General features: G+C 53.4%; 1 protein-coding gene and 1 long non-coding RNA gene across 9 annotated transcripts in view; both read right to left on the bottom strand.

Annotated features, from left to right (window-relative positions):
- NRG2 (neuregulin 2) overlaps positions 1-16,934 on the bottom strand; it is a 151,042-nt gene extending 134,108 nt beyond the window's left edge. For all 7 annotated transcript variants that reach the window (XM_090150664.1, XM_090150668.1, XM_090150669.1 and 4 more), the window contains exon 1: positions 16,484-16,934. In XM_090150664.1, the coding sequence (XP_090006790.1) occupies positions 16,484-16,913 (430 nt within the window). In that variant the 5' untranslated portion in view covers positions 16,914-16,934. The remainder of the gene's footprint in view (positions 1-16,483) is intronic.
- Positions 16,935-19,773: 2,839 nt separating this feature from the next.
- Positions 19,774-24,963, bottom strand: LOC116237738 (uncharacterized). 2 transcript variants are annotated; one of them, XR_016471368.1, is made up of 4 exons: positions 24,453-24,963; positions 21,790-21,921; positions 21,406-21,677; positions 19,774-19,890 (listed from the first exon to the last, which is right to left on the bottom strand). It is a non-coding gene; the product is annotated as an uncharacterized LOC116237738 (long non-coding RNA). The 2 variants fall into 2 exon arrangements; XR_016471367.1 differs by having other exon boundaries at positions 24,551-24,963.
- Positions 24,964-25,458: the final 495 nt, after the last annotated feature.

The raw sequence follows: 25,458 nt of genomic DNA, 5'->3' as shown, positions 1-25,458 counted from the left end.
ATTAGCTGGAATATCCTGAAAGACAGACACACAGATGCAGCAATATCAGTAAATCGAACTGCACGAGGGCAACGTGTGGTTGCACTCCTATGCTGCTGAAGATTCCCTGACACTGTTTTACCTAGGAAGAAAAAAAAACTTACAGTTCAAGAGCTCCTTCTCTGTACATAACCACCCTGTGTCAGTGGCTGTGTTTGACAGCACAGATGCAGGCTGCATATGGGCATCTGTGATAGAGAATAGCCCTGTAGCAACACAACCAAGGAGTCAGGGCAGGAAATGTCCACACTCACTGGGACAGGTCTTCTCCTTGCCCCACAGCACTGCACACCACGTGCTGCAGACACTCAACAGAGCTCTTTGTGAGAGAGAAACAAGAACTGCCTATCTGAGCAGCACAATTCCTGCTGCAGTTTGTTTTATCTCCATCAAATAAAGCATTAAACAATGAAGCAGTTGTAACAAAATGCAGGTCAGCCCAACCCTCACCTCTCCTCTGACAGCAGGAAAACAGCATCCAGCCAAAGCTAGCAGTTACATGGGCATCTGAATCCATACCCAGTAGAATGAGGCCTCAGGATCTGACAAGGCCAGTGACAACTTGCTGTGTCACCTTGGAGCTTTGTTAGAGGCTGTCTGTGCCAGACATAAGTCTTCAGAGAAGCCTACATGGAGAATCAAAAGCACTTTTGCACTGGTTTTAGGTAAAAGATGCCCAGAAGTACATTAGAGCAGCACTGGCTTGCTTCACTCATTCCTCTATAGAAGCCTTTGCTTCATGACCTTGAGGCGAGCCACTCCAAGACTCAGACTGCCTGGCTTTGCAGCCAAAGGAAAAAATGTTCCGCCTGTGTCTCTCTCTATTCTCAAGATCTCACACACTTTGTCCATGGAGATACAGCTGTGGAAAAAACACACACCTTATGGGATGCCCCAGGTTCAGATCTGTGTCACCACTGTTTCCCAAGCAGCTGGGGCATTGCCAGTCCACACAGTGCCTCTGCTGCTCCACAGGGCTCTGCAGCAGCAGCAATGGCAGCACAGGTGAAGACCTCACGCACAGCCACCATCCACCAGACACCTGCCCTGTCCTCCTGCCAGCTCAAAGACCTGCTCAGCTAACTCATCGGCTGACCCTCCATCATGATCATTTGGGGACTCATGTTGCTCCTCCACCACGTCTCCATCTTCTCCCCTGCAGTCCTCTGACTGCTGCAGCTTCACATGCACTGTGACTGTCTCTTCCTCCTGTCTTGTGATCTCCTCCCAAGGATGCTATCTGAAAAGCTGCAGGATGCAGAGCAGGAACCCTCCCAGCATTAAGTGCGCAACACAGGACCAGGTCCAGGCAAAGCTCCAGCAAGAACCTGGCTGAGTTTTCTCTGCCGGTGCCTCTGGGGATGGCAGCAATTGGATGTTTTTCACCTGACAGTAGATTCAAAGCCTTCCCCATTCTTATCTCTTATTGTACACGAGGGAAACTATGCTAATGCTAGTGCTCAGCAGCGGGGATGTGGGACATGCACCCTGCTGCTTCTGACAGCTAGAAGCTTGGCTATGCATTACACAGCTGGGGTAAAACCCCCTGGTACAGCCCAGCTGCATCCCAAATCCCCGCCTGCCAACACCACCAAGCCCTATGATTTCTGAGTGGGCAAGTCCTGCCAGACACCACAGGGAGCTCACAAACATCTCACTGACAGCCTGGGTGCTGAGTGGAAGGTGAAGGCAGGCTCTTCGCAGCAGTCTGAGGGCAGATGGAGGAGCTGTCAGCACCCCACCCACCCGCCAGATCCCAAGCTCCTTTGGAGAAGCCTGCCTGTGTTTTGCCAGGCACTGCTGCATCCTGGCATCCTTGAAGCTGTGAGATGAAACTGCTCCAGCAGCTCACCCCAGGTCCAGCAGGATGTCCTCCATAACCATTAGCAACTAGAGTCAACACCAGTGCCAACGCCAGTGTCATTCATCAGCCTGCACCTCTTGTCCCAGCAAGTCAAGGGGAACAGACAATATCTTTGCTACTCAAAGTTCACAGCATGGTGGATCAGAGCCTGGTTGTTGCGCACGTGGCTTCAGCACACTCAGCTAGCACTGAGGAGCCAGCTGATGCTGTGCAACGAAGTCTTGGGACAACAGATTCTGAGCTGTCGGTGCAGGACAGTGGTCCCCAAAGCAGCCATATAACAGTTAAACAACTGGAAGCAAGGAGAAACCTCAGGTCAGACATGCAAACAGGGAGATTCTTTGGGTTCTCCATGTGCTAACCCAAAATAGTGCTGGACTCTCCCAGGTTGGGGCTGGATTTCAAGCACACTGGAAAGATAATAAATGCTGGAACATGTTTACTCACGTTCCAGTGGGATGCACTTTGCTGGTTCATATTCCCTGTCTCATCTCTGTTACCACACAGTTTTTATAAGGAAACCAAGATTTGTCCCATAGCTCTGGGAACTGGGGCTTTAAGAGAAACCCTTGTGAGCGGCCCTGCTGCCAATGCTGTAATTCCTCAGGTGCATGCCCAGGCGACAAGCCCCTCCATACAGCCCAGTGCCCCTGACCCAGGCCATGCTTATTGTGATTTCCTCCACCACCATAAATCCCTTCTAATTCCCTCTAAACCGCTCCTTGTCTCCATCAAAGCATGGTGTGCTCCCTGCCTCACCCAGTGGGAATAAGCAGCTCTGTGCAGCGGGACACACAGGCAGAGCAAGGCTGGCCTTGCCTATGGGCAGCCCTCACCTTCCTCTCTGTGTCCCTGCCTTGATTTCATGGCTAACCTGAGCCCTTCATGAACTGGGAGCGGGCTGTGATGGAAGCTGCCATAGCCCCAGCCTCCCTTGCTCTCTCCAGCACCAGCAGCTCTTTTCCCCTCATCATGCCATCAACCAGAACTCCTAGATGCCTTTCTGAGGGGCTGCTCTCCCCCAGTCTGTACATATATCCAGGAATGTCTGTGGTGCAGAATCTGGGCCTGAGTGCTAGGTGCACATGCCAGGTTAGAGGCCAGGACAAGCCCAAACTATGTAGAAAGCCTCAGATTTGGTGACAGGTGCACAAAGCCCAAATCCTGTGTCAGAGCCAGAAGCACTCAACTGTACCAAAAGGGTCACCAGTAATAGCTGAAGGAAGGCATCCACATCTCAGGAGTGGTGCAGCAGTGGGGGGGGGTACTGGCCCTGACGCTGCACATCAAGTGACACATCTATTAACTAAGTGTAGCCATGCCTGTGCTGTGCTGCACACCCAGCATGGCTGCCCTGCACCCCCTTGGCCAAAGGACAGACTCAGCAGCTCACTGCAATGCAGGAGCCTACAGGCAGCACCCACTTGACATGGGCAGTCACACCACCTGCAGATCTGTGTGCCAGATAACAATGCAGAGAAAAGTTCTCAGGAGAATGTCTTTTAGGAATAGAGTTGTTCTCTTACAAGAAAATTGCATCATAGCTCAAATGACCAAGAGGGAGAGCTTCTCAATGGGGATGGGATCTGATCTACTGCATGGGAGAAACCCAGCCAGGCTCTGCCTGATGATGTGCAAATGTGGGTTGCCCAGCACCTGAAGGGGTTAGATTTACTTGCTATCTGTGTTCCTCTTCTTATGCTCTCGTATTAAATAAGCTATGTTATCAAACCAGTTGCGGTAGGGCCTTTCTTCATGAGACTCTGAAAGGGCCCTCAACTGGCCCAAGCAGGTCCCAGATGAGGGTGGAGTTATGAGGGATCAGAGAGGAGAGGAACAGCTGCATCCACCTACAGCTTCCCTACAGTGCTTTATGGCTGTTAAGTCTTGTCCACAGGCTGTAGCAGAAACCTAGCCATATCCCACTGTGCATTATAGATGTCCACCGACAGTGCTAGTCAGGGCTTTCCCTGCTGCAGTAAATACAGCCCTAAAAGGTTCCAGAATGAGCTTTCTCTCTCCCCTCAAGAGCTCAGAAAAACAAAGCAACTGCACATTATTGACCAGAAAACCTAAAAATAAAAAATAAAAAAATAGAACCTTACTCTGTCAGACTTTCTGATTGAGACTGCAGAGGAGAAAAGGAGGGTCCAGTGGAAATCCACAGCAAAGAGGAAGTGATCTCAGGCTCCCCACACTTTATAAGGCCAGTCTGCATCAGTCCTGACTGTGACTAAGAGGCCTGAACCTCTCCAGAAAGATTGATCTGAGACCTAAATGACTAAAATCCTGCCTGCTACCTGGCAAGGGGCTCGTGTGCTGAGTGAAGAGGAGCAGATTTCATGCAAAAGATGAGGCAGATCAGCAGGAGATGCAGGGATGACCTGGCATTCTTCCACACCCCAGTTAACTTCCAGTTCCTTTCCAGTTCTGGAAAGAGTAGAAATTCATTAATGCCCTCCAAGGACCCTGCCTGGAGGTGGGGAGCAGGGCCTGAGCCTTTCCTTGGCCACAGGGCTTTGCTGCCCTGCCACCAGAATGTCTCCCATCTGGAGTGGCAGCCCCAGGCCCGAGGGAAGGGGCACGGCAGGGACTTGCTAGCAAACTACCTTCATTCCTACTACAGTACCTCTCAGAAAAGTCCTTAGAAAGGTGCTTCTTCTCAAGCAACAGAGCAAAGCTAAGCTCAACGCTCCAAGATACTGTGCTTTCCACAGCTTGGCCTCCATAGCTGGGTCTCCCCTGTTCTCTTGTTGCTGGAAGGAAACAGCCACCCCAGACACCCTCAGATCTGGGATGAAAGTTCCCTGGGATGGACCAGGAAACACGCTGGGGTGACCTGCAGTGAGTCACTGAGAAAGGAGAGGTACTACAGAGAGCCTCAGACCAGTACACAGTCAGAGAGGAGGGTGCTTTGCAAACCTAAAATGATGCTCCAGCTCCTTCCTTTTCTCTACATGGCAGTGTGGGACTCAGGATCGCACTGGGATATTTGCTGTAATGAGTTCAGCTCTAGCAGTTCAAGTTAGAGCTCACCTCAGCTACCTGCCTAATTTTTCTGTAATTTAGTCCGACAACCTGTGGTAAGTTTTAAGGACCTTGTGCCATGTTGCTGCTCTCAGATCTCAGCAGTCACAACCGCTCTGCTGACAAGCAGCCCCGGCTCCCCGAAGCGTCTGTCATCTTATTAGCAGAGCCTCCACTTGGGATTTATTTTCCATCCAGAATTTAAGCTGAATTTACGTATTAACTAAAGACTATTAGTGCCAAAAATAAGTGGAATGCCACTTGCTCAGCAACACAGGCCTCATAAGAGACCACGTGGCACAGCCAGCACACCCAATTGCAACCCCAGAGAGGCTTTTTATAGACACCCACGTCTGATGGAGTGCAAGTGATGCTCGGCTTGCTGCATTCTTTGCTTTGCAAGCATCCAATTGTGGGGGGAAGGTGGGGAATATCCCCCCCATCCATGGGCAGGGGGCATGGGACCCTCCTGCTCCTTGCCAGCTGGATAAGGAGCCAGGTGGGACTTGTTTAAGGAAAGGTAGCAGTAGATCTTCCCCATTTCACTGCCATAAACACGTGTGTGCGGCATGCAGCTCCTGATATAGGGAAAACATACTGCTGAGCTTCTAAGTGCAATATCTCAACATCAGGTGTCTCCCACTTCCCTCTGAACAAGGCTGCTGGAGCAAAAAAGGTCACCCAGCACTGTTCAGCTCTAGCTCACAGTGACTTCTCTCTTTCTCCCATTCTCCCCAGTGTGCTTTCCTTTGTGTAGGTCCCCTGCACTGAGCAGGCTCAGCTGCCAGTGGTGACCCTGCTGTGACTGAAGGCTTCTCCAAGGACCCTGAGCAACCTCCGTTGTGAGGGACACAAAGCCCCAGAAGCAGCAGCACTGCCATTGCCAGCGGTCCTACTGAGCCCACACTGCACAAGCTGGTGCACAAAGGGTCACTGGCAGGTGGGGGGAAGTTCTCATGTACAACACAACCAGCCACTGGCCTGGCATGATCTTCCAGTGCACCCTTCTAGTGCACCTTGCTGCATGCTTGGTGTTTGCTCTCATCTGGAATCCTTCCTGCAGTGCTGCAAAGCAGCAAGGCAGCAAGGCAACATGTCTACCCTGCAGCCATCTGGCAGCTGCTCTCTGTCTTCCCCCTGCATCACTGGCCTGCACAGGAAGACAGACAGGGAACAGCAGGACTGCCAGCATCAAGCCCAGCACCAGGCCTCTCCCGACACAACAACTGTGAGATACAATCCAGTTTGAAAATAGCAAAGAGCTGTTCCTCACACTATCCCAGCCCCCTTTTCTATGGGGAGAGTCAAGACCACATCTCAGTGCCCAGCAGAGCCTCCAGGCCCCAGCTCTGCTCTCCACAGCCCCGTCCCCTGATGTATACCCACTGAGAGCACCTGAAAAGCAGAAGTCCTGGTAGTGCCTGGGATGGGCTGCAGGTAGCGACTTAGAGAAGCAAAGTCAGGCCATGTGTGATACAGGAGCACCTGGGGCTGGGCTTACTGGGACTTTGGTCTGACTCCTGGAGTGGTGGGAGGATGCTAAAAGAGGCTCCTGGGCTCCTACCTGTCCTACCTGCCTCAGGGAAGGACAGACAGGGTCTCAGGAGGGAGGGACAAGACCTACAGGGAGTGGGAGAGGAGAGAGCAAGCAGTGAGCTTATCATGGGTGATAGAACCATCGAGGACTCAGTTACATGGCTGCACAAGAGCCCATGCATATGTCCTCGTCACCATTTTGACAGCACTGGAGATAACTCATGAAGCTGAACGTGAAATAGGGAACACAGAGCCAGAGCCTGAGGTCAGAGTGGATGGGTCGTGCTTAGGTACAGCTCTCATCTGCACTCTGGAGGCAGACACAAAGCTGCTTGACTCCAGTGTTCCTCTTTAATGGGGAAACCTCCACTGAATTCACCAGCAGGGAGATGGGAAAAAAAAATCAGAATGCCAGCATCATAGCCTGCTTGGCCAAGGGTTTGTGGCACCCTGTAACACAGCCCCAAACCCCTGGGCAAACCAAGCCAGCCCACCTACCTACCAAGGCTCCAGGCCTTCAACATCCAGCAAGTGATAATCACATGGACGATAGGTCCTTGACTGACCACAAAGAATCAGAGTCAAGGACTCATTGAGGATGGCAGGGACCTCTGAGTCCATCTGCTCCAATGCCCGCCAAAGCAGGGACACCCGGAGCAAGTGCCTGGGGCCACATCCTGGTGGCTTTTGAAGTAGGAGACTCCACATTTAGTGCCACCAGATGTGCCACCTCCCATTCGTACTTATCCAGAAAGTCAATTCAAGGAAACCTTCTCCAAGATAGGTCTAAACAACAGAAAAAATCATTGAAACACCTTCACATTTTCAAACAGAGTGCAGCCTCAGAGAACACTGCAGAAAAGGGAATGAATGTCATCGTTAAAAACATGTTAGGGTTTTCTTAGCTCATCTGCAATTACTGCTCTAAAAGCTGAGGATGTGTGATAGAGAAGAGAGGTGTGGGAGGGAGAAGAGGAGAAGGGGAAAGGAGAAAGACAACAGCAGCATGGAAGGAAATTCAGCACTGCCAAGAGAAAGCCACAGGCAGAATTTATTTCCTTGCAGAAGGGTTTCCCATGTCATTCGTCACACAGAGGAGAAAAAAAGATTATTTTGAAGAACATCAACCATGAAAGTAAGACTTAAGGGAGGGGTTTTTCTGTTGGATACTGCAGCCAGGAGGTTACCCTCATGTGTGCCATTTCCTTACTGCACAAGATGAGTTCAGTCCACTGTAAAACCATTCCCCATGAAATCCTGTTACCAGCTGAGTTGCTGGAAGGTATCTGCTACAGCAAAGACCCCACACCTCTAAGCCCCGCTGCTGGACAGTTTTCTGCCCCAGGGACAGGGATGTTTTTTGCAGGCTTCAGGCATACCTCTTCCCACCCACTGTCTCCTGGGGATCCCTGGCACTGCAGAGCTGCCGGGCGGGAAATGAACAAGTGAGAGGGGTGGGAAACTTCCTGACAACAGGGTGACAGAAAGGGGCGCTGAATTATGGGAGAGCTGATGGGACCCTCACTGAGCCCACCTTACACTGCAGCACCCACAGCCATACAGGTGACAGGAGTAAAGCAGAGCAGCAGCTCTCTCCCTCCAGCTGCAGAGCTGCTCACAGCCACCTCCAGCCCTACCACAACCACTCTTCAGGCTGGAAGGTTTCAGAAGGTCGCTGTTTCCCAACAGCATCATCACATCTGTCTATCTGCTATCCTGAAGCCAGAAATCACTTTATTTATCCCTGATCTGGGAGTTACCAGGCCCTCTCCTGGAGGTTCTAACATCCAGATCTGAGGTTTGATGCTCTCAGCAGACCATCAGCCGGTTTCAAAGCTCACTGTGGAAAGGTGTTTTCTCTCCTCCTTGCTCAGAGAACCATCTGGAGTCTCATTCCTGCAGTGGCCACACTTCTATTCACAGTTACCAGTTTGATTACAAGGATGGCATGGGCTTTCTTGGCAAATTCAGCTGTTTTCTCTACAGGTGTGTCAACACCACAGGCAGGATTTCTTCCGCATCCCTGCAGCTGTGCTGTCCTGGTGTGATGCCCTGAGCTCTGTGCTTTACTCTGATGACACAGAGCAGAAGGCGCTGTAGTACATGGTGCTCGGAAGGAAAGAGAGGCCGGAGACCACCTGTGACCCGAGGCAGGAGGGCTCTGGATAAGCTGTCTCAGCACAGCCAGCAAGTGCCTTTTCTCGCACTGGGAAGGCTGCAGAAGTCAGCTCACACACAAAACCGTGCCTGTCTGTGTTTGGGCCACTTCCAGTAACATCTACTGATATGCAGCATCCCAGAGGGCTGGGAAATGGGCCTGGATGTCCACATGCAGGGTCAGCTCAAGACATATGCACACACACACACAATGAGCAAGGCAATCTGAATCATTCAGACAGCACAGCAGCTACAGATATGCAGAATTTTGCAGGCATAAGGCAGGCTGGCCTCACCCAGATGTCCTCCACTGCAACGCACACCACAAGGCTTTTCAAGTCTGCAGCAGCTTGGGAAACCTGCTCTCCACACCATCACACAGTATCAAGTGCCCTCAAGGCCCAGCACTCACTGCCAGCACTCCCATCTAGTTCAGCAAAGGGAAAAAGCAGCCTGGATGCCAGGAGCCTGCACATCCCCACACGATGGACTGACAGCAACTGTCTCCTTGCACGTCACAGCTCCCCCGCACAGACAGCTGCAGAGCACAGACAGCTTTGGGGACTGCTGCTTTCTGTCTGAGATGCTCAGAGCTAGGTGGCCACCCAAGGCCCCCATCCTGGGCAGATGGATAGACTGCTCCAACAGCCATCAGTGCCAGGGCACCTTCTGCTGATGACCGGCACTGATACACTGGTACATCACCCGGTATATGGCCAGGTTCTGTCTGCTCTCTAGCAAAGCGTGCAAAGCAGCATCCTGCCTGCCTGCCAGACAGAGAATCATGGTATGGAGATACTAGGCAGCTCTCCTACAGCCAGTGGCACAGACGGGAGGTGAACCCAGATCTCCACTAACAGCCCTTCTACAGCATCCAGAGCACAGAGACCCAAACTCAACTCTGCCATGCGCATCAGCAGAGCCATCCAGGCCCAGGAGCAAACCCATACAACAGCATCTGGCTTTCTGTGCTGCAGCCTCTGGGCAGATTGACCGCCAGCTAGAAATGGAGAGATGCTCTATGGAGCTCCTGCTCTGGAGCATGGCCCAGGCAATGGAGTTCAGTCCCCACAAAGGAATTACTGATCATCAGAAGGAGAAATGCATCACTATCTCCTGCAGAGCACACCCATCATGAGGCTGCAGACACAGCACTGCTCCATGCTCATATCATGCCTTTTCCCACCCCAACCCTCCCACACACAGACATGTTTGCTGTGAGCCTGTGCAAGCCTTTGTCCCAGGAGTGCTCTGCAGCGAGGCACTGTGTGAACCCACTTACCCCTGTAGGTGACCCTATGCCTGTTGCTTCCCATCACCCTACTTGTAGGCACAGAAGAATTAGTTTCTATTTTCTTCCCAGATTATGTTAACCAGTGCCCAAAAACCTCAGAGCCTTCCCCAGTGTCCTACCCGTATTTCATCCTCCCAAACCCACCAGACCACTCCCCCACTCTAGATTTATCCCCCTCTGGCTACGATCCCACCTGGGCTCCAGGACGTGGTCAGCTCTGGAGCTCCTACTGCATTTCCCACAGTCTGCAGCTGCAATTGCCCCTGAATGTCCAAAAAAGGACAGGGAGAGTCAATCCACAGACCCAGCCTCTCCTGTCCACCACAACAGGAAAATAACCATCTTCCTCTTAATCACCAACCTCGGAAGAAAGTGTGCTCAGAGAATGACGGAGAAATCCCTCCTAAGAGCAGACTTCTGCTCCAGCTGCATCCCCATCTTCTGACATCAAGGCATCTTTCTGGGAATGCATTAAATCAAGGCAGTGCTGGGAAGGCAGAACACTCATCTCCTATCTGCCCATTTGTGCGAGGCACTGCCAGAGGAGCAGGGTTTGTGTGCAGACGCTGAAATGGGCACTGTCTTCTCCTACCTTATGCAAAGAAGCATGCCAAGCCAGGAGCCACAGCGTAGGACTTAGCAGGGAAACCTTTCTGGGTCCTTCTTGCTACCCCAGCCCAGATACAACAGGGTCAGACCCCTGCAAGTGCAGCATCCAGGGCTGGTGCACCATTTCCAGCTCTGGGGCAGTCCAGAAAGCACAGCTCACCCCATTCTTTCCATCCTGCCGAGCCTTCTGCCTACCCTGAGACCACCAAGAGAATCCTGAACAACATCTTACCATTACTGAGCCATCATGAAAAGTGGATGAGCAATGACTGATCACAGTGAATGCAAATACCTACCTTCCAACCCCAAATTGGCACTTCCAGACCAGCTCCCCTAATAAGTGCAGCATGCCCTTCTATAGGCTCTGCAAAGCCCTCCCATCCTCCTCAGCATTTCCACAAGCCTTCAGGCACAGCGCTGCCCATCCAGACCTGGCATCCCCAGGATATGCTTGCTATCAGCCATAGGTCTCTGCCCCCACCAGCATATCGCACCAGTTTGTTTCCACCCCATTGGGAAGGCTTTCTCACAGCCCTTAGCCAGCAGGGCTTGGGCCAGGTGGCATCCAGTGAGAACTGGACTGCCCTGTCCAGGGAGAGATGCTGTGAGCAGAATTATCTTGGCCCTGGACTGCAGCACCAGACAACAGATTGGGGACACACCTAAGCAACTCTCCAGTTCCTATTCCTGCCCACAAGGATGTCACTCATGCCAGGGTCATTACTGATGAATCTGTACTCAACCTACTGTCAAAATGCATTGCTGACAGCAAACAACCCTTGATTTATGCTGGGCAATGTTTCAAAAGGTCACGCATTGGTCATAGTTAGGATTGCAGAGATACCTCAAAGTAATAATTGCCCACAGGTAGGACACCAGGGCAGAAAAGACAAGAAAACACAGAATCAGCCAGCAATGCCAAGACATGGCCGTCACCTCAGCTGAACCCAACACACAGAGGCAACAGACTCCTGTTCAGTTGAACATCAGTGCTCTGGGTCTCCAAGGCAGCATCTCCCATCTCCCAGCAGCCCCAAGTCTCTTCGTGTTCCCTTTTCCTTTCCCTAACATGACCTCTCCCCTAAGTAGCTTCAGCACTATCTGCTGCAACGTTCATACAAAACTCTTCAAGTCTTCTTAGAACAGATGTCTCACCCCGCCCAACTACATTCTGGGTTTCTCTGTCTGGAGATATACATATTTTCATTCAGCCAGTACCTCAAGTTGAGGTAAATCTCAACTATTTCCCCTCCAGACTGTCACCCCTTCCCCAGGACAGACCTGGACCACAAGGATGAAGTGACAGAAGTCTGGCAGAGGAAGCATGGTCACACGGCAGCAGAAAAGCAGCACAATGATTCCTCTCCCCTTTGATCTTTAACCCATTTTTGCCAGCTCAATACACCATCCCCCAAGTTTCTGGCAATGGGCAGACCCCCCTACGTCCTCCCAGACCTGAAAAGAAAGCACTGAGAGGCACTGGCACTCGCTGAGTGCTGCACACACAGTCAGTAGGCGAGCAGATGCCTGGGTGCCGAAGTTGCCAGGGAGATGCGCTTCCTCCGGAGCTGCACATGATCTCTGAGCTGCTGCTGAGGGCCGGGGTCCTTAGAGTCAGAGCAGGGCCCAGAACACAGAACACCTTCCAAGGGAGCCGCCTCCTATGAACAGCGCATTTGGGTATGAAAGAGAGGTCCCACAGCTTTGGAGGGAGCACGCTTCCACTCCAGCTCTACAGCACTCAGGCCCTGGTGACCACAGTACACTTTGCTTTTCCCAGCCCAGACCAAGGGGGGGGCTCAGAACATGGCTCCCTCTGCCCAGCAGTGGAGTTTATTGCCTCTGTGCTCCCAAGCATGCACCAGTTTCTGAACCAGATCCGAACCCAAGACAAGGTGTTGCCTGTGATTTAGGAAGGCCGTTATGCTTCAGGGCCCATATCTAAGGGCTATCTGCTGGGAGAGCTCAAAGGCACTGAGCAGCAGCAGCTGCCCAGGGCTGTGCGTGGAGAGGCCCTCGATACAGCAACCAGCATGACTGAGACCGTGCAGGAGCCCTATTAGTCTCCTGTTACTCACAGAGATCCTTGGGGAAACGCTTTATTTAGTCAAGTGGTTCTGAAAAGCACTGAGACATCCAGCCAGGCTTTGCTGCATGTGTAGCACGTGCCTGGGAGGTGCGTGCTCGGTTCTTTTGGGCATGGCTGAGCCCACAACAATGCTTTAGCCTCAGAGGGGATATGAGGAGTTGCACTGTCCTGAGGACCTGCCATCTCGGGTCTATGCACATACAAAATCCCTTGTGCCAGTGAACCAGCAGCAGAGAGCGAGCAGAAGAGTGCAAGGGGGGAAAAGCCTTCTGCAGCTCAGTGATTGCTCCCCATCTGTAGGAGCTCAAGGCAAGAAGGAAACAAGTTTTTGCTCCTCTGTGAACCTAAGGAAGTGTGATTTTCTGAAGGTGGTGAGAAGCAGTTTCAGACAGCTCTAATTAGCAGGGCAGCATGTAAGAAAATCCAACTTTCTTGCTCTCTGCTCCACAGCTGTCCTGGGATAAAGGCAGACCCCCACTGCAGCCCGCGCCCCTCCCATGCACCTGCCTGGCTGCAGCACGTGGGATGAATTGCAGAAGAGCAGAGAGGGGTGTTTTTGCATGAGCTGCTTGTCGAAAATTTGCCAGCACTATTTCAGGCAGCAACACCTACACCATAATCCAGAGGGCTGTATTTTCCCGCGGGCATTTAAAATCGGTCCTCCCTCCTCTCCTCATAGCCCAGCTCGAAGAGTCAGCATATTCCCCGCCAGCAGCTCACAGTGCCCGAGTGCAGCGCCGCAGCCCCAGCACTGTCCTGCCTCAGAACCTAGTGCTCAGGGTCTCATCTCGCACACAGCACCTGCTGCTGCAACAACAGGTTTGTGCCTGCAAATCCTCCCAGGGATCTGCCCCCGCCAGATTACTTGCTCAGCCTAAACCACCTAATCCTACAGCACATTGTGCACTCCTCCTGGAACACTGTAGCGTTTCAGTGAGGTGCTCCAGCAGAGGTACAAGTACTAAGTCTACTTTGCAGCTTGATGCATATGGAGGCAGAGAGACATCTGTTCCTCTGTGAAACCAGAAGTCAAGGGCCAAAGATGTTACATCCCCACTAGCAAGGGCTCCTCCTGTATACTGGATGTTTTCTTTGCACAGGAAGCAGAAGTTCATGTCCAGGGAAAGGCAAATGGTGGCACAAGAGACCCTTGAGAACCAGAAGGGTGTGAACCACAACCTCCATTGCACACTGAAATCAGCATGGTCCCAGCAGGGATGTTGTGCTGCATGGCCATGCGCTGGAGGAAGCACTGTGCCTTGCAGCTACATCTTCTTCCTCGATCTGTGCATGTAGGCGCAGAGGAAATAAGAGACCATCGAAAATTAAGGAGCTAAAAGATGTGAAGAGATAGGAAGAGAAGCGATAACAGGAATCATTATATAACAGCATGAAAAATACAATAACGCTGCCAGTGCAGGAGAGGTTTTAAGATGCCCATGAGGGTGGTGAGACCCAAGCTGTTCCCCATGTGCCAGGGAGCACAAACACTCCTTCATCCATGGCTCTGCAGAGGGGCAGAGGCTGCAGACCTCCGGATTTTGCAGGCAGGGAAGCTCCAGCCTCTGAAGTGCCCAGTAGTGGGCCCAGCAGTTCCCCTTCCCAGACCTCAGCATTGTGTGGGCAGTATGACACCGTCCAGCTGAGACCCCCCCCAAGTGCCTCCCGGAACTTGGCACAGATTTTCCCTCTCCACCTCCTGCACCTCGTGCAGTGCCCCCCTCTCCTTCAGACTCCCTTATTGTCCTGCAGGGCTTCACCTGTCCCTGCAGCGTGCTGTACAGGCAACAGCCTGACCCTGGGAGAGAGCCATGGATGCTCTGACTGCAGGCCTGACCCTGCGGCACACGCGGGTCCTCAGCAGGCAGGAGAGCAGAGGACACACAGCATCCCAGCCATGAAGGGAATGAATCACTGAAACCAGAGCCAGGCACAGAGCCAGGAGGGGAGACGACAGCCTTGCAAGGCCTCCATCTTCAGGAGCAGGGGCTCGTGGTCAGAGCACACCCCCTGCTCCATGGCTCTCACAGCCTGCTGTCCCTCGGAGGTCCCCATGCCGGGACACCACTCCTTCTGCCAGCCCTGGAGCTGTCCACCACCCCCACCTGCAGCGAGGATGGGAAATAGCCCCGTGCCTCTTTGCATCCCTGCCCCGCCGGAACCCCAGGAGCAAGAAAGCAGACCGTGGCCTGGTTTCCAGTCTGTGCACCTTCCAGCAGCTAAGATGCCACAAATCAGAAGATCCTGCCAGGAATGTCACCTTCAGAACCTGCCTCCCGGTGCCCTGGCTGAACCTTCATGCTGCAGGAACCACAAGTTCAGTGCGCTGAGGCTCCCATCTAAGCCTCATCACTTAACAAACCACAGCTATGACAGCTCCCAACCACCAGCTTTTTTTTTTTTTTTCCTTTTGCATCTGCCATACAGCTCCGCTGAGGCAGCACTGCTGACAACCTGCAGCGTCCCTCAGCCCGTAGGAAACACAAAAACAAAGCATCAGCTCCAGGAGGGTGTCACAGGCAGAACGACATCCCCTCACTTGTTGTTACATCAGCCCACACGTTAGCGCTTTGGGCCTGATCCAGAAAGCCACAGAGCAGACTGTGTTCCTCTTAAAGTCATACCCCACTGCTCAGAGATACACAAGTTTGCAATCCTTCCTGCTTAAAAAAAAAAAAAAAAAAAAAAAAAAAAAAAAAAAAAAAAAAGAAAAGAAAAAGCCATAGACCTTCTGCTGTGCTTTCACCTCGTGGCAAAATCAAAATCTCAATAATTTTCTCTCCTTCTCTCGCTTTTAACTCCATATTTCACCAAATCCTCAACGTCCACGATGGCCCACATACAGATGTACATGAGATCAGTGCCTCCTGAATTAGTTTTCTGATATGCAGTGCTAGTCCATTTTCCTCAACAACATATTATGGCAGGCCAGGTTTCACCTTCTTTGTGATAACTAAAAAAAGAGACAGGTCCAGCCTTCAAAACACAGGGTCTGCTATCAGCCATGGCCAACTACTGCCCCAGGAACACCGATGTGAGAACACAACAACAACAACACCACGCGCATATGTTCATTACAGAGCTATGCATAACTAGTGTGGCACATTGTCTCTAAGGAGGCAAAAGGCCAATTAACCTGATGAGCAAGCACAGCGTTCTGTCATTGAGCACAGAACCTGGGGACAGGCCCTTACAGCCCCACAGGCCACCAAACACGAGAGACTGGGGTTTGCTGCAGGCAGCACGGCGTGCCTCCGGGAGCTGCAGGTAACCCAGCCCTGCCCGGGTTTGAGACACAGGATCTGAGCACCGGAGCTTAACGAAGGGCCAGCCTCGCATTTTTGTAAGCTCAGATCCCAACCCTGAGAAAATGCAGTCATTGTCTGCAGCCGGTTCCCCCCAACCCATCGCACAGCCGGAGGACAGCAGGGAAAGCCAGGCACAAAAGCCAGGAACGCTCGCAAGCGCTCCTCTGTCGAAATCATTTCATAACGGCACTCACAAAGGTGATGAAGGAGCGCTGCACGGCACACACAAAGCACGGAGCAGGTACGTTAAAGGCGCAAATCGAAACGCGCTAAACGAACAAAAGAAAAACGACTTCGGAAAACGAGACCCTCCTTTTGAAGGAGGCCAAACTTCCCGGCGCACCTGCGAAGGCACCACCGCCGCAGGCCCCGCTCGGGGCTCGGCCCGGCTCCGCATCGGCAAACGCGGAGCGAACCGCACCGGGCAGCGCGGAGCGGAGCGCCGCCGCATCCCGCGCAGCGCCCGGGGCCGGGCCCGGCGATGGCAGCGCAGCTCCCGGCTCGGGCGGGGCCCGTCCCACCGCCCGGCCCCGGGCCCCGCCGCCCCGCCGCCCCCGTACCGCAGTCCGCGCAGAGGATCCGCGCCACGTCCCGCTTGAGGTTCTTGCCGCTGGTGTCGAGCGGGGCGAAGGCGGTGCGGAAGACGAGCGGCTCCTCCGTGGGCTCCAGGAAGAAGATGTAGCGGTGGTTGCGCTTCACTTTGAAGCAGGGCGCCTTGGAGCCCACGCTGATGAGCTGCTCTCGCTGCAGCCCGCCGCTGTTGAGGGGCCACAGGTCGAGCACTTTCACCAGGACCCCCCCGGCGGGGCCGGAGGCGCCGCGGCTGTCATTGCCGCCGCCTGCGGGGGGGGCCACGGACTGCACCTTGCCCTCCAGCACCACGGCCGCCGTGTACGCCTGGTCCTGCACCGACTTGAGGCTGGGCGAGTAGCAGGCGAGCGAGACGCCGAAGAGCAGCATGGAGAAGCCGGGCGCCGGGTCGCGCCTCATGCCGCCGGCTGCCGCTCGCTCCCGCCGGCCCTGCGGCGGCGGCGGCCGGGCTGCGGGGCTGCGGCGCGGCGGGCGGGCGGGCGCGGCGGGGCGGAGCGGCGCGGCGCGGCGCGGCGCGGACCCTCCTCCCGGCGCGGCGCCCCCAGGCGCGGAGCGGAGCGGAGCCGCAGCCGCGCCGCCGCGACCCCGCCGTGCGCCCGCCGCCGCCGGCCGGGAAGGACGAGGGCGAGGCGGCCGGCCCCGCTCCGAGCGAGGGAGGAGGGGAGCCCTCGCGGGATGCTGCAGAGGTAACCCCCCCTCCTCCCGGGATGCTCCCGGAGCCCCGCCGCCCCTCGGGATGCGGCTTCCACCGGGCCGCTCCGGCGGCCGAATCCCCCCTCCGCCCCGCGAGCGGCGATCCTCAGCGCGGAAGGCCCCTGCCACCCCTCCCCAACGCTCCCGCAGCCGGAACCCACCCCCACGGCGTGCTGCCGCTGCCGGCCCTCGCCCCCTTCTCCCTCTGGGTGTTCTTACGGCTTCCCCCTACCCCTCCCCTCCCCGGGATGCCCCTGCAGTTCCCCCGCCCCGGCTGCTCCCGCAGTCTGCAGCCCCCTCCGGGATGCTCTCACGGCCGCTCCCCGCTCGCCGGTGAGCACCGCATCTCGGGGGCGCCGGACAGCAGGACCCCACCTCGATTCCCTGCCCTTGGGGGGGAGATGCCGGAGAGTCCCCCGGGGATGCCCTCTGCAGCAGAGGGGATCCCTCTTCTGTGGCCTTCCCGTGCTCCTGCAGAGCCGGGGGGTCCCCGGGGACGCAGCCCGATCAGACATGGAGCGAACCCCTGCCGAGCCCCTGGGCATTTGCAGCCCCCCGGCCCGGTGTCACCGAAGATGCACTCATGTGGGGGCTGCTGCAGGTGGTATGGGCTTCCCTAATGTGCAGAACCCTCCGTGCCTGATGCTTTTGAAGGTAGGAGATTTGTGTCTGAGGTTCCTTGCACACCTGAAGAAAAAAGCATTAAAATACCATCAAATGGAGTAAGGTAAGAGCCGAGGAGACAAAGCCTCCTTTCATGCCCTGATCCCTGCTGTCTCTTTTTAATAAACAAGTGCTCTTCCCCTGCAGTGGTTTCCAGGAGGAGTCAGTTTAATCTCCAAAAAAGTGGCTTATTCGGGTTTATTTTCAAAGCTGATCCTAAAGTATCTGCACTCCCAAAGCTTTGCTGCCCACCTCCTGTAATATGGAAGGGATCTGAGATAATTAATTAGCCGCAGAGGATTTCATATTTGTTGTCACACTGGATTCTGCGCTGAGCAAGAGCCGCCATGGTGCCACCGCACTGGAGGTGGCTCAGAGGCAGCGTTCAGCCCTGTGCAAGGGCACACAGCCATGCCCACACCGCAGTGTGACCAAGGGAAAGGGACAGCCCCCACCCCAGCAGCCCCACCACCTCGGGTAAACTACCAAAGTGGTGAGGCAGGTCTTGGAGCCAGCAGGCAGAGTGGGAGAGCAGATGGCAGGATGAGGGTTTGCTCTCCATATAACATAATGCAGTCAAAATCATTAGGGAAAAAATGGAAAGACAGTGGGGATGCTGCACTCAGGCACAGGGCACAGCAGGGTTCAGGGAGCATTCCTTGTGTGCATTTTGGACACATGGACAGCACAAAGCTGCAGGGCTGGGGAGGTACCGCCCTGGGACATGGCCAGTGGGTGGCTGTGCATGCCTGGAGAAGAACACAGGTGGAGGGAAAGAAGGGCAGAAGTGCTTCTCATGGCAGGGAGGCTAGGATGCTTCAGGAGGTCACCTGGCTTCTCTCTGCTTTTGACACACATCTCTGTGGAAATGCCCCATACCATAATGCTTTGTCCAGACAGCAGCACAGCCCGGCCTGTGGGAGTAGGAAATACCAGACACAATTGTTTGATCCAGACCCCACTCTGCCCTGCACCTCATGAAAGAGATGGTTGAATGTCCAGAAAGAGCCCCATCTCTTTCCTCTTCACTGGCTGAAATCCCAGTGGGACCACAGTGGTTCTACAGCTGAAGGAAATTCAGCACACGAGACCCATGAGGCCTATGGGGCAGTTTTTAAAAGTGAGGTTTTTCTGCATCCGGGGCATTTTGGTGTCTGGGACACATGGCTTTATAAAAAGGCACTGCACATGCATCCTTTCAGCAGTATTTTTCCTGGTTGTTGTGAAGACAACCAGCCACCGTCTCCAGAGATGCTTGCCATTCTGTTATCATTTGAGAAACAATTTAGGATTAAATTCTTTCCTCGCTTCTTCTGGAAAATCATGCTCTTCTATAGATCCTCAGGCATTTTGACTTACGAAATGAATAAGGCAAGGACTTAGGTGTAGGCACCAACCCAATCTCACCTGTGATCCTGACAGGATGAAGCCTAAATAATACTCCCATCCCTGTTTTTCTCTGTCTGCATCACCAGCTATCACATCTTGGTGGCCTCTTCTGCTCCTCATTTTGTCTCAGAGGCAGATTTCTCCAGCTTCATCATGACGGTTGTTAGCTGTCATCATCTCTGCTTAGTCTTAAGACTGGCACATTTCTTTCAGATTTTCTCTCTGCTTATGATCAAAATTGTGGCATACATAAAAATACTTGCCAGCTGCCTCTCTCTACTGCAAAATCCACTGCCACTTTCAGTAAAGAGGTTCTGTGTCTGTCATAAGCCAGCGCCCAGACTTTTCTGCTCCACCTCAGTGCAACTGCTCTTGAAAGTTTGCGTCTCTGACTCATCCAGACCCCTTCTCTTCTGGTTTGTTTGTTGTTTTTTTTTTCCTTCATCTTTCATATTTTTCCTTTGTCAGCCAGAAAAATCAGTTCATTCTGCATTCAGGCACAAACTGGGATCCCCCATGAAGAGCCACTGTTTCAGAACATAACTGTTTCATCCTCCCAGCTGCTTTAATTTCATCAAAGCCCATCTGTCCACTACCTTGCTGCTCCAAAACCCCCATCGTGTTTGCTACCCTAAAAAACAGAGGGAACATCCAAGCTCAGCCCAGGTTCCACCTCTCCTGCCACATCCCAAACCCTGCTACTTCCCAGGGATGTCTGCAGAGCAAAGCACTGCCCTGGGCTCTGTCTCCCTCTGCAAAAGGAGCTTCTGGCACAAAGATCCCAGCTCAGTGACAGACGCCACAGAACATAGCATCCCAAGGGCAAAATCCTTCCCTGTCTCAGGGAACCCTGCAGCTCTTTTGCCAGATGTTGACCCCAACAGCATAGGCAGACGGGTTGCAAATCCTCAACATCTTACACATTAATTGAAATTAATTGTTAATTGTTCCAGCAGATCCAGTGTGGGTAAATCCTGTCAAAGACAGGGGGCTTTAGGTAGAATGAGGAACAGACCATGGAAGGCTCTTCCACCCCACACCTCTCTGTGTGAGCTGGTGTTGGTCAGCACAGGGCTGTGCTCAGCTCTTCTCTGCTTCAGGCAAGCCTCAGAAGTATGCGTGCATTGCAAGCATGTCCGTCCATCTCCACACCCTTCCCCCAGCACGAGGTCTGTCTAAGTCTCCTGTATGGACCCTATAGCTCTGACAGTGCAAAGGCGGCAGGCTCTGGAGACACTCACCCACACCCCAGCCCCTAAAGGGAACAGCTTTCTCCCCTGTAACAGTCAGGTGTTTTACAGAGGCTTGGAAACATGCCTGAACACCAAATCCATTGGTGTTGTCCATTTTTTTCCCACCTCAAGCACTCCTTTGCAAGAATTCAGCCTATTCATCCTGGGGCAGTGATGAAATCCATGCTGGAAAGACTTCTCTCACGGCACATAGCTAGCAATCAAAGGGAGAAAGACCCTACGAAAGTGAAGAACTAGCCAATTTCTTGCTCATGATAGAAAAGCTATCAGGGTTACCTCCAGCCCTTTTATGGCATATTAACCTAGGAGCAAAGAAGAAAAAAGACACACATCTTTCAAGGAAATGTGTGCCTCTTTTATCTGCTGCCCTCCCCAGGAAACTCATTCTCTCCTTGTCCACCCACACAAGCAGAAATGATGAATGGAAATAAAATATAAAGTTTAGCCATTCTTTTTAATCCTAGACTTCCCAATCGGATGATTTGGTCCATGCCTTGGTACCCAAATTTTGCACGCCAGTCATTCTGACCATTGTCCATGTGGTCTTGGCTCACAGTGCCTTTCAAATGCCTTTGTGTGTTAGACGCATACATCTGTACCTGAGGCATTTAGCAGCAGCCCAGCCTTGAAGAGTTTCACACTCCTCAAGGCAGAGGGGAGCCTGCCACAGAAAAGCCACTGCCACAGCACTTCTCCCCACACTGGAGTGCATTTTTTGGCTGTTTCTGCAGCCCCCAGCCTCCAGGCCATCAGCCACAAGTATCAGTGCAAGAGCCCGCTCCATCCCAGAGATTCCCCGGGACTGGATCTCTCTCTGGCTGCCCTGACTATTTTCACTTTCCTTTTCTCTGCAGACCCCCCTTACTCACTCTCTCTCCCCCTTAGTCACTCACCTCTGTGTTAAACAACTGTTGCAGTTAGACCAGTGCATCGGGTATGTCTGCGCACCTCTGAGTTCCAAAGGCCTTGGCAAACCAAGCTGTGTCATGGCTCCTTTGGCCTGGAAATCCTAATTGGTACAAGAAAATTGAGCCATTGCCTGTCTTTATTTCCAGAATCTTTTCGAAAATCCATCATCAAAGTTGAACTGAATAATTGAAAATAACACTTCTTAAAGTCCATTTGTGTGTTCTTACATGCATCTCCTGGCCACGTCAGCCGGTATCTGAAAGAAACATAAGGAATTATTATGAAGATGAATAATTAAAAGAAAAATCTCCAAATCACCATTAAAAGTGAGTTAAGGTTTTTGTCAGAAATACATCTGTTCTTCTCACCTTTGTCAGAGAATGACACTTTTGAGCGCCGCAGCCTAGGAGCTCTGCAGCTGCCGTGCAAACGCAGGGAGCTGGGCTGAGGTTGAGGGCGCGGGTGAAGGGCTGGATGCCACCCAGGCAGCAGGTCTGGGTCTGTAAGAGGAGAGGGATAGCTCACTCCGTTGTAGTGAGCTGGGGGTCGGCCTTTTCTCTCAGGTAACTACTGACAGGACTAGAGGGAATGGCTTGAAGCTGCACCGGGGGAGATTCAGGCTGGATGTCAGGAAATACTACTTCTCTGAAAGAGTGGTCAGGCACTGGAATGGGCTGCTCAGGGAGTCACCAGCCTTGGGGGTGTTCAAGGCACATTTGGATGTTGTGTTGAGGGATGTGGTTTAGTGAGAACTATTGGTGATAGTTGGTTGGACTGGGTGATCCTGTGAATCTTTTCCAACCTTGGTGATTCTATGATTCTATGATTCTCAGGTTAAAGTGAAAGTATGGTCATGAGGCGATGCTGGCGAGTTGAAAACAGGCCTCCACTGGAAGGAGCAAATGCTGGTGAAAGCATTTGCATTCAAACAAGAGCTTCCTGCACTGCAGAGTATATTGGAGAGGTGACCTGGGCAGCTCAGAGCCTCTGGCTGAGAGCAGAGGGCTGTGAGCAGGCTCAGGAAAATGATTCCCCCTCCCACTTTTACCTGTTTCATGTATTTCCATGTAAAAATACACTGAATGCTATATACCTTGTTACATGTAGGGGAAATACAGAGAAGAACTTGTGGTACCACCAGAATAAGAGAGACAGAGAAGGATCCTGTCTGACTGTGCCTTCGATTCCCTGTTTACAAGTTGTCTGCTACCGCTTAAGAGAGTGCCTTTGGATGACTTCAGAGGTTCAGGAGACCATTTCTGCAACAAGAAGTTAATGCTGACAGGCACCCCATGGCTGGAGAACACCCTCAATATTGCAGAATTAGCACCTTGTTTAATGGATTCATATAAATAGGAAGGCAAAGCCAGGAGCTGTGGCAGCATCTAAGCCCTGTACTGGGAGGTACAGAGGCCTTACGGCGAGATTAAATATAGGTCTCACAAACCAGAACAACAGTGTTTTTACTGAGAAGATAATCAAGCCCTGGAGGAAATTACATGATGTAAAGCTCAGATTTAAAATAAATGTGAAATGAGTTGGTGGATTTGGGACCAGTTCCTTATGGAAAAGTTTGCACATCAGAAAAATCACTGATGACACTGGCTTTTTAATTAGCAGTTTTGGAATAAAGCCAGGAGGACTGAAGGGGTGGTGGAGCCTCAGTCCTCATCTTGCCCTTTGCAAGGACGGTTGGGGACAATGAAGGGCTGGGATTAGGAGAGGGCTGGGCTGTGCACATGCTGCATGTAAGAAGCAGGAGGCTCTGGAGGAGGGACATGGGTGTTCCCACTGTGACTCCCCATCAGCATGCATTTTCCTGGGAAGATCCTGTGCCTCTGAGGACAATATGGCAGTGAGTGCTGAATCAAAACGAGAAAACCACAGCCAGGCAGGGACACGGGCTGTGACTGCACAGAGGGAGCAGCCTGTGCAGCATTTGGCTGATGCCAAGTCAAGGAGATGGGTGTGGGATGAAGGCCCTGTTCTGAGACAGCTGCTGCAAACATTTGCCCTGGCTTAATTATCTGTTGCCCTTGCATGACTCTCTTTTAGTCTGCTTTGTCACTGAGGATTTTTAGTGGATGACCCTAAATGGTCTCACATCCCTTGGTCCCTATGAACTGCTGGCTCCACTGCTGTTGCTCCGTTAGCTCCCCAGTCCCATCTCCTCCCTGCAGGACAGGTTTCAGTGGAGCCCAGGGTTCTTTCATGCTGATGTCCCATCATGTACCTACACGTGCCCCCTGGGACCAGCCCTCTGAGGGGTATAGGCAATTAGTAACAAGCTCCTGAATACAATATCTCCCTTCTGTGACACTCAGCAAGAGAGGCTGGAGCCTAACACAGGGTATGACACAGCCACTGTCCTCACCAAGCACTCCTGCAGCCAGTTCAAAGAATACAAACTAAAAAATAAAGACTGAGTTTTTTTCCTTCTCCTCCAGCTTTCTTTTCTTTCTTCATATCAGACTGTAATCCTGTACTTTGTGGTTTAACTGTGTTCTTACATCTCCTTTTCCCAATGAGTTAATGCAAATGATTTTGTGCCAAGGCGGATCTGTGCTGAGCTTGACAGCAAAACACAGCTCACGAGGCACATGTGCTCCCACTTCCCTTGGGAGTGATGGGTTGAATCAGCCTCCTAAACCCCTCCAAGCATCCGAGCCTCGTTTCAATTTTCAGCTCAGTTTTCATCTCCCTCCCCTCCTTGCCAAGCCTGTTCAAGAGCGGTGGGAGGTTACAAATAGAGCAAGGCAGCTCATCTGCCGCATCTCGCCGGTGTGATCCATGGGCAGGCACATGCGCACACAGCACCCGCCCTCCACAGGCACTCCACGACTCTCGGCAGCGTATCCGCGCTGTGAGCGTCACGGGTCTTTCCCGGTCCGCAGCTCCCTCGTCAGATCTCTGCCGTGCACCTCCCGGCTGGCGCTGAGGACACAGGCAGCAGCACACGTGTCTGCGCCGAGAGATTAACCCTGCAAAGCCAGGGACAGCGATTTCTATTTCCTCATCCAAAATTCATCACCTGGAAAGGCCGCCAGGCCAATTCTGCAAAACAAAGGCTTCGGCGGGAACCTCTGCTCTCTGCAGAAGAGGTGCGGTACGGAGCTCATCCCGGCTTACCTGAGCCACTGGCTGCCGTCAGCGCTTGCTCTGTCCCGTAACAAAATGGCATCACACACAAGGCATCACACATCAGGCGGGGCGGCTGAGGGACACAGGGGCTAGCAGGAAGGATGAAGGAACGTCATTTCATTTCGTCTGGAAAAGGGGGGGCTGAGGGCTGAATTAACGGCAGTCTAAAAAACCAGCCGGAGGGCACACACGAGGACAAGAGAGAGAAACTCTCCTCGAGCATAACGAGACAAAGGCCCTATCCTGCAGCTCGGCAGTCAGGGCGGACAGCCAGCAAACGCTCCTTCCCGACAGGCGGCACGTCCCTGGGAGAGGCCCCGCAGCGCCTCCGTCCGCGGGGTTTAAGACGGACGAGCGCTCGGCGCGGCCGCGCGATACGGGGCGCCCCGGCCGCGGCTCCTCCTGTCCGGGCACGGCCCGCGGCGCCGGCGCAGAGGACGGCCGCGTCCCGATCGCAGGGCCCGCGCCGCCGCGAGCGCAGCCCGGCCCGGCCCGAGGCCTCCGCGGCGGCCCGCCCGCGCCGCCCGTCCCCGCCAGGTGGCAGCAGCGCCCGCGCCGAGCCCCGCGCCGGCCGTAGGCCCGGCCGCTCCCGCAGGGCTCCGCAGCAGGGCCGTGCTGCAACGGGCGCTCCGCTGCCGGTGAGAGCCGAGCGGGCCGGTGGGAGCGCCGTCCTAATGAGGGAGAATAAAAGGAGAAAAGCGGCTCGTGCATAAAGCCGGCGTCCCCTCGCGTGCTCCCGTGTTCGTGTGGGTGCATTTTCCCACGGTGCAGAGCAGATCCGGGCCCCAAGAAGTCCCTTCTTGGCCCCCTGCCCTGCCAGCTCCTGGCCGGGCTCAGCAGAAGCCGGGCTGTGCCGGAGCAACCGCAGATCCTCTCCCATTTCATAAACGCTCTTT

Source organism: Phasianus colchicus, chromosome 15 (genome assembly GCF_987193195.1).
Source record: "Phasianus colchicus chromosome 15, bPhaCol1.hap1.1, whole genome shotgun sequence".
Lineage (NCBI taxonomy): Eukaryota > Metazoa > Chordata > Aves > Galliformes > Phasianidae > Phasianus > Phasianus colchicus.
The sequence above is the reverse complement of the archived record's forward strand: the minus strand, read 5'-3'. Positions and strand labels throughout refer to the sequence as shown.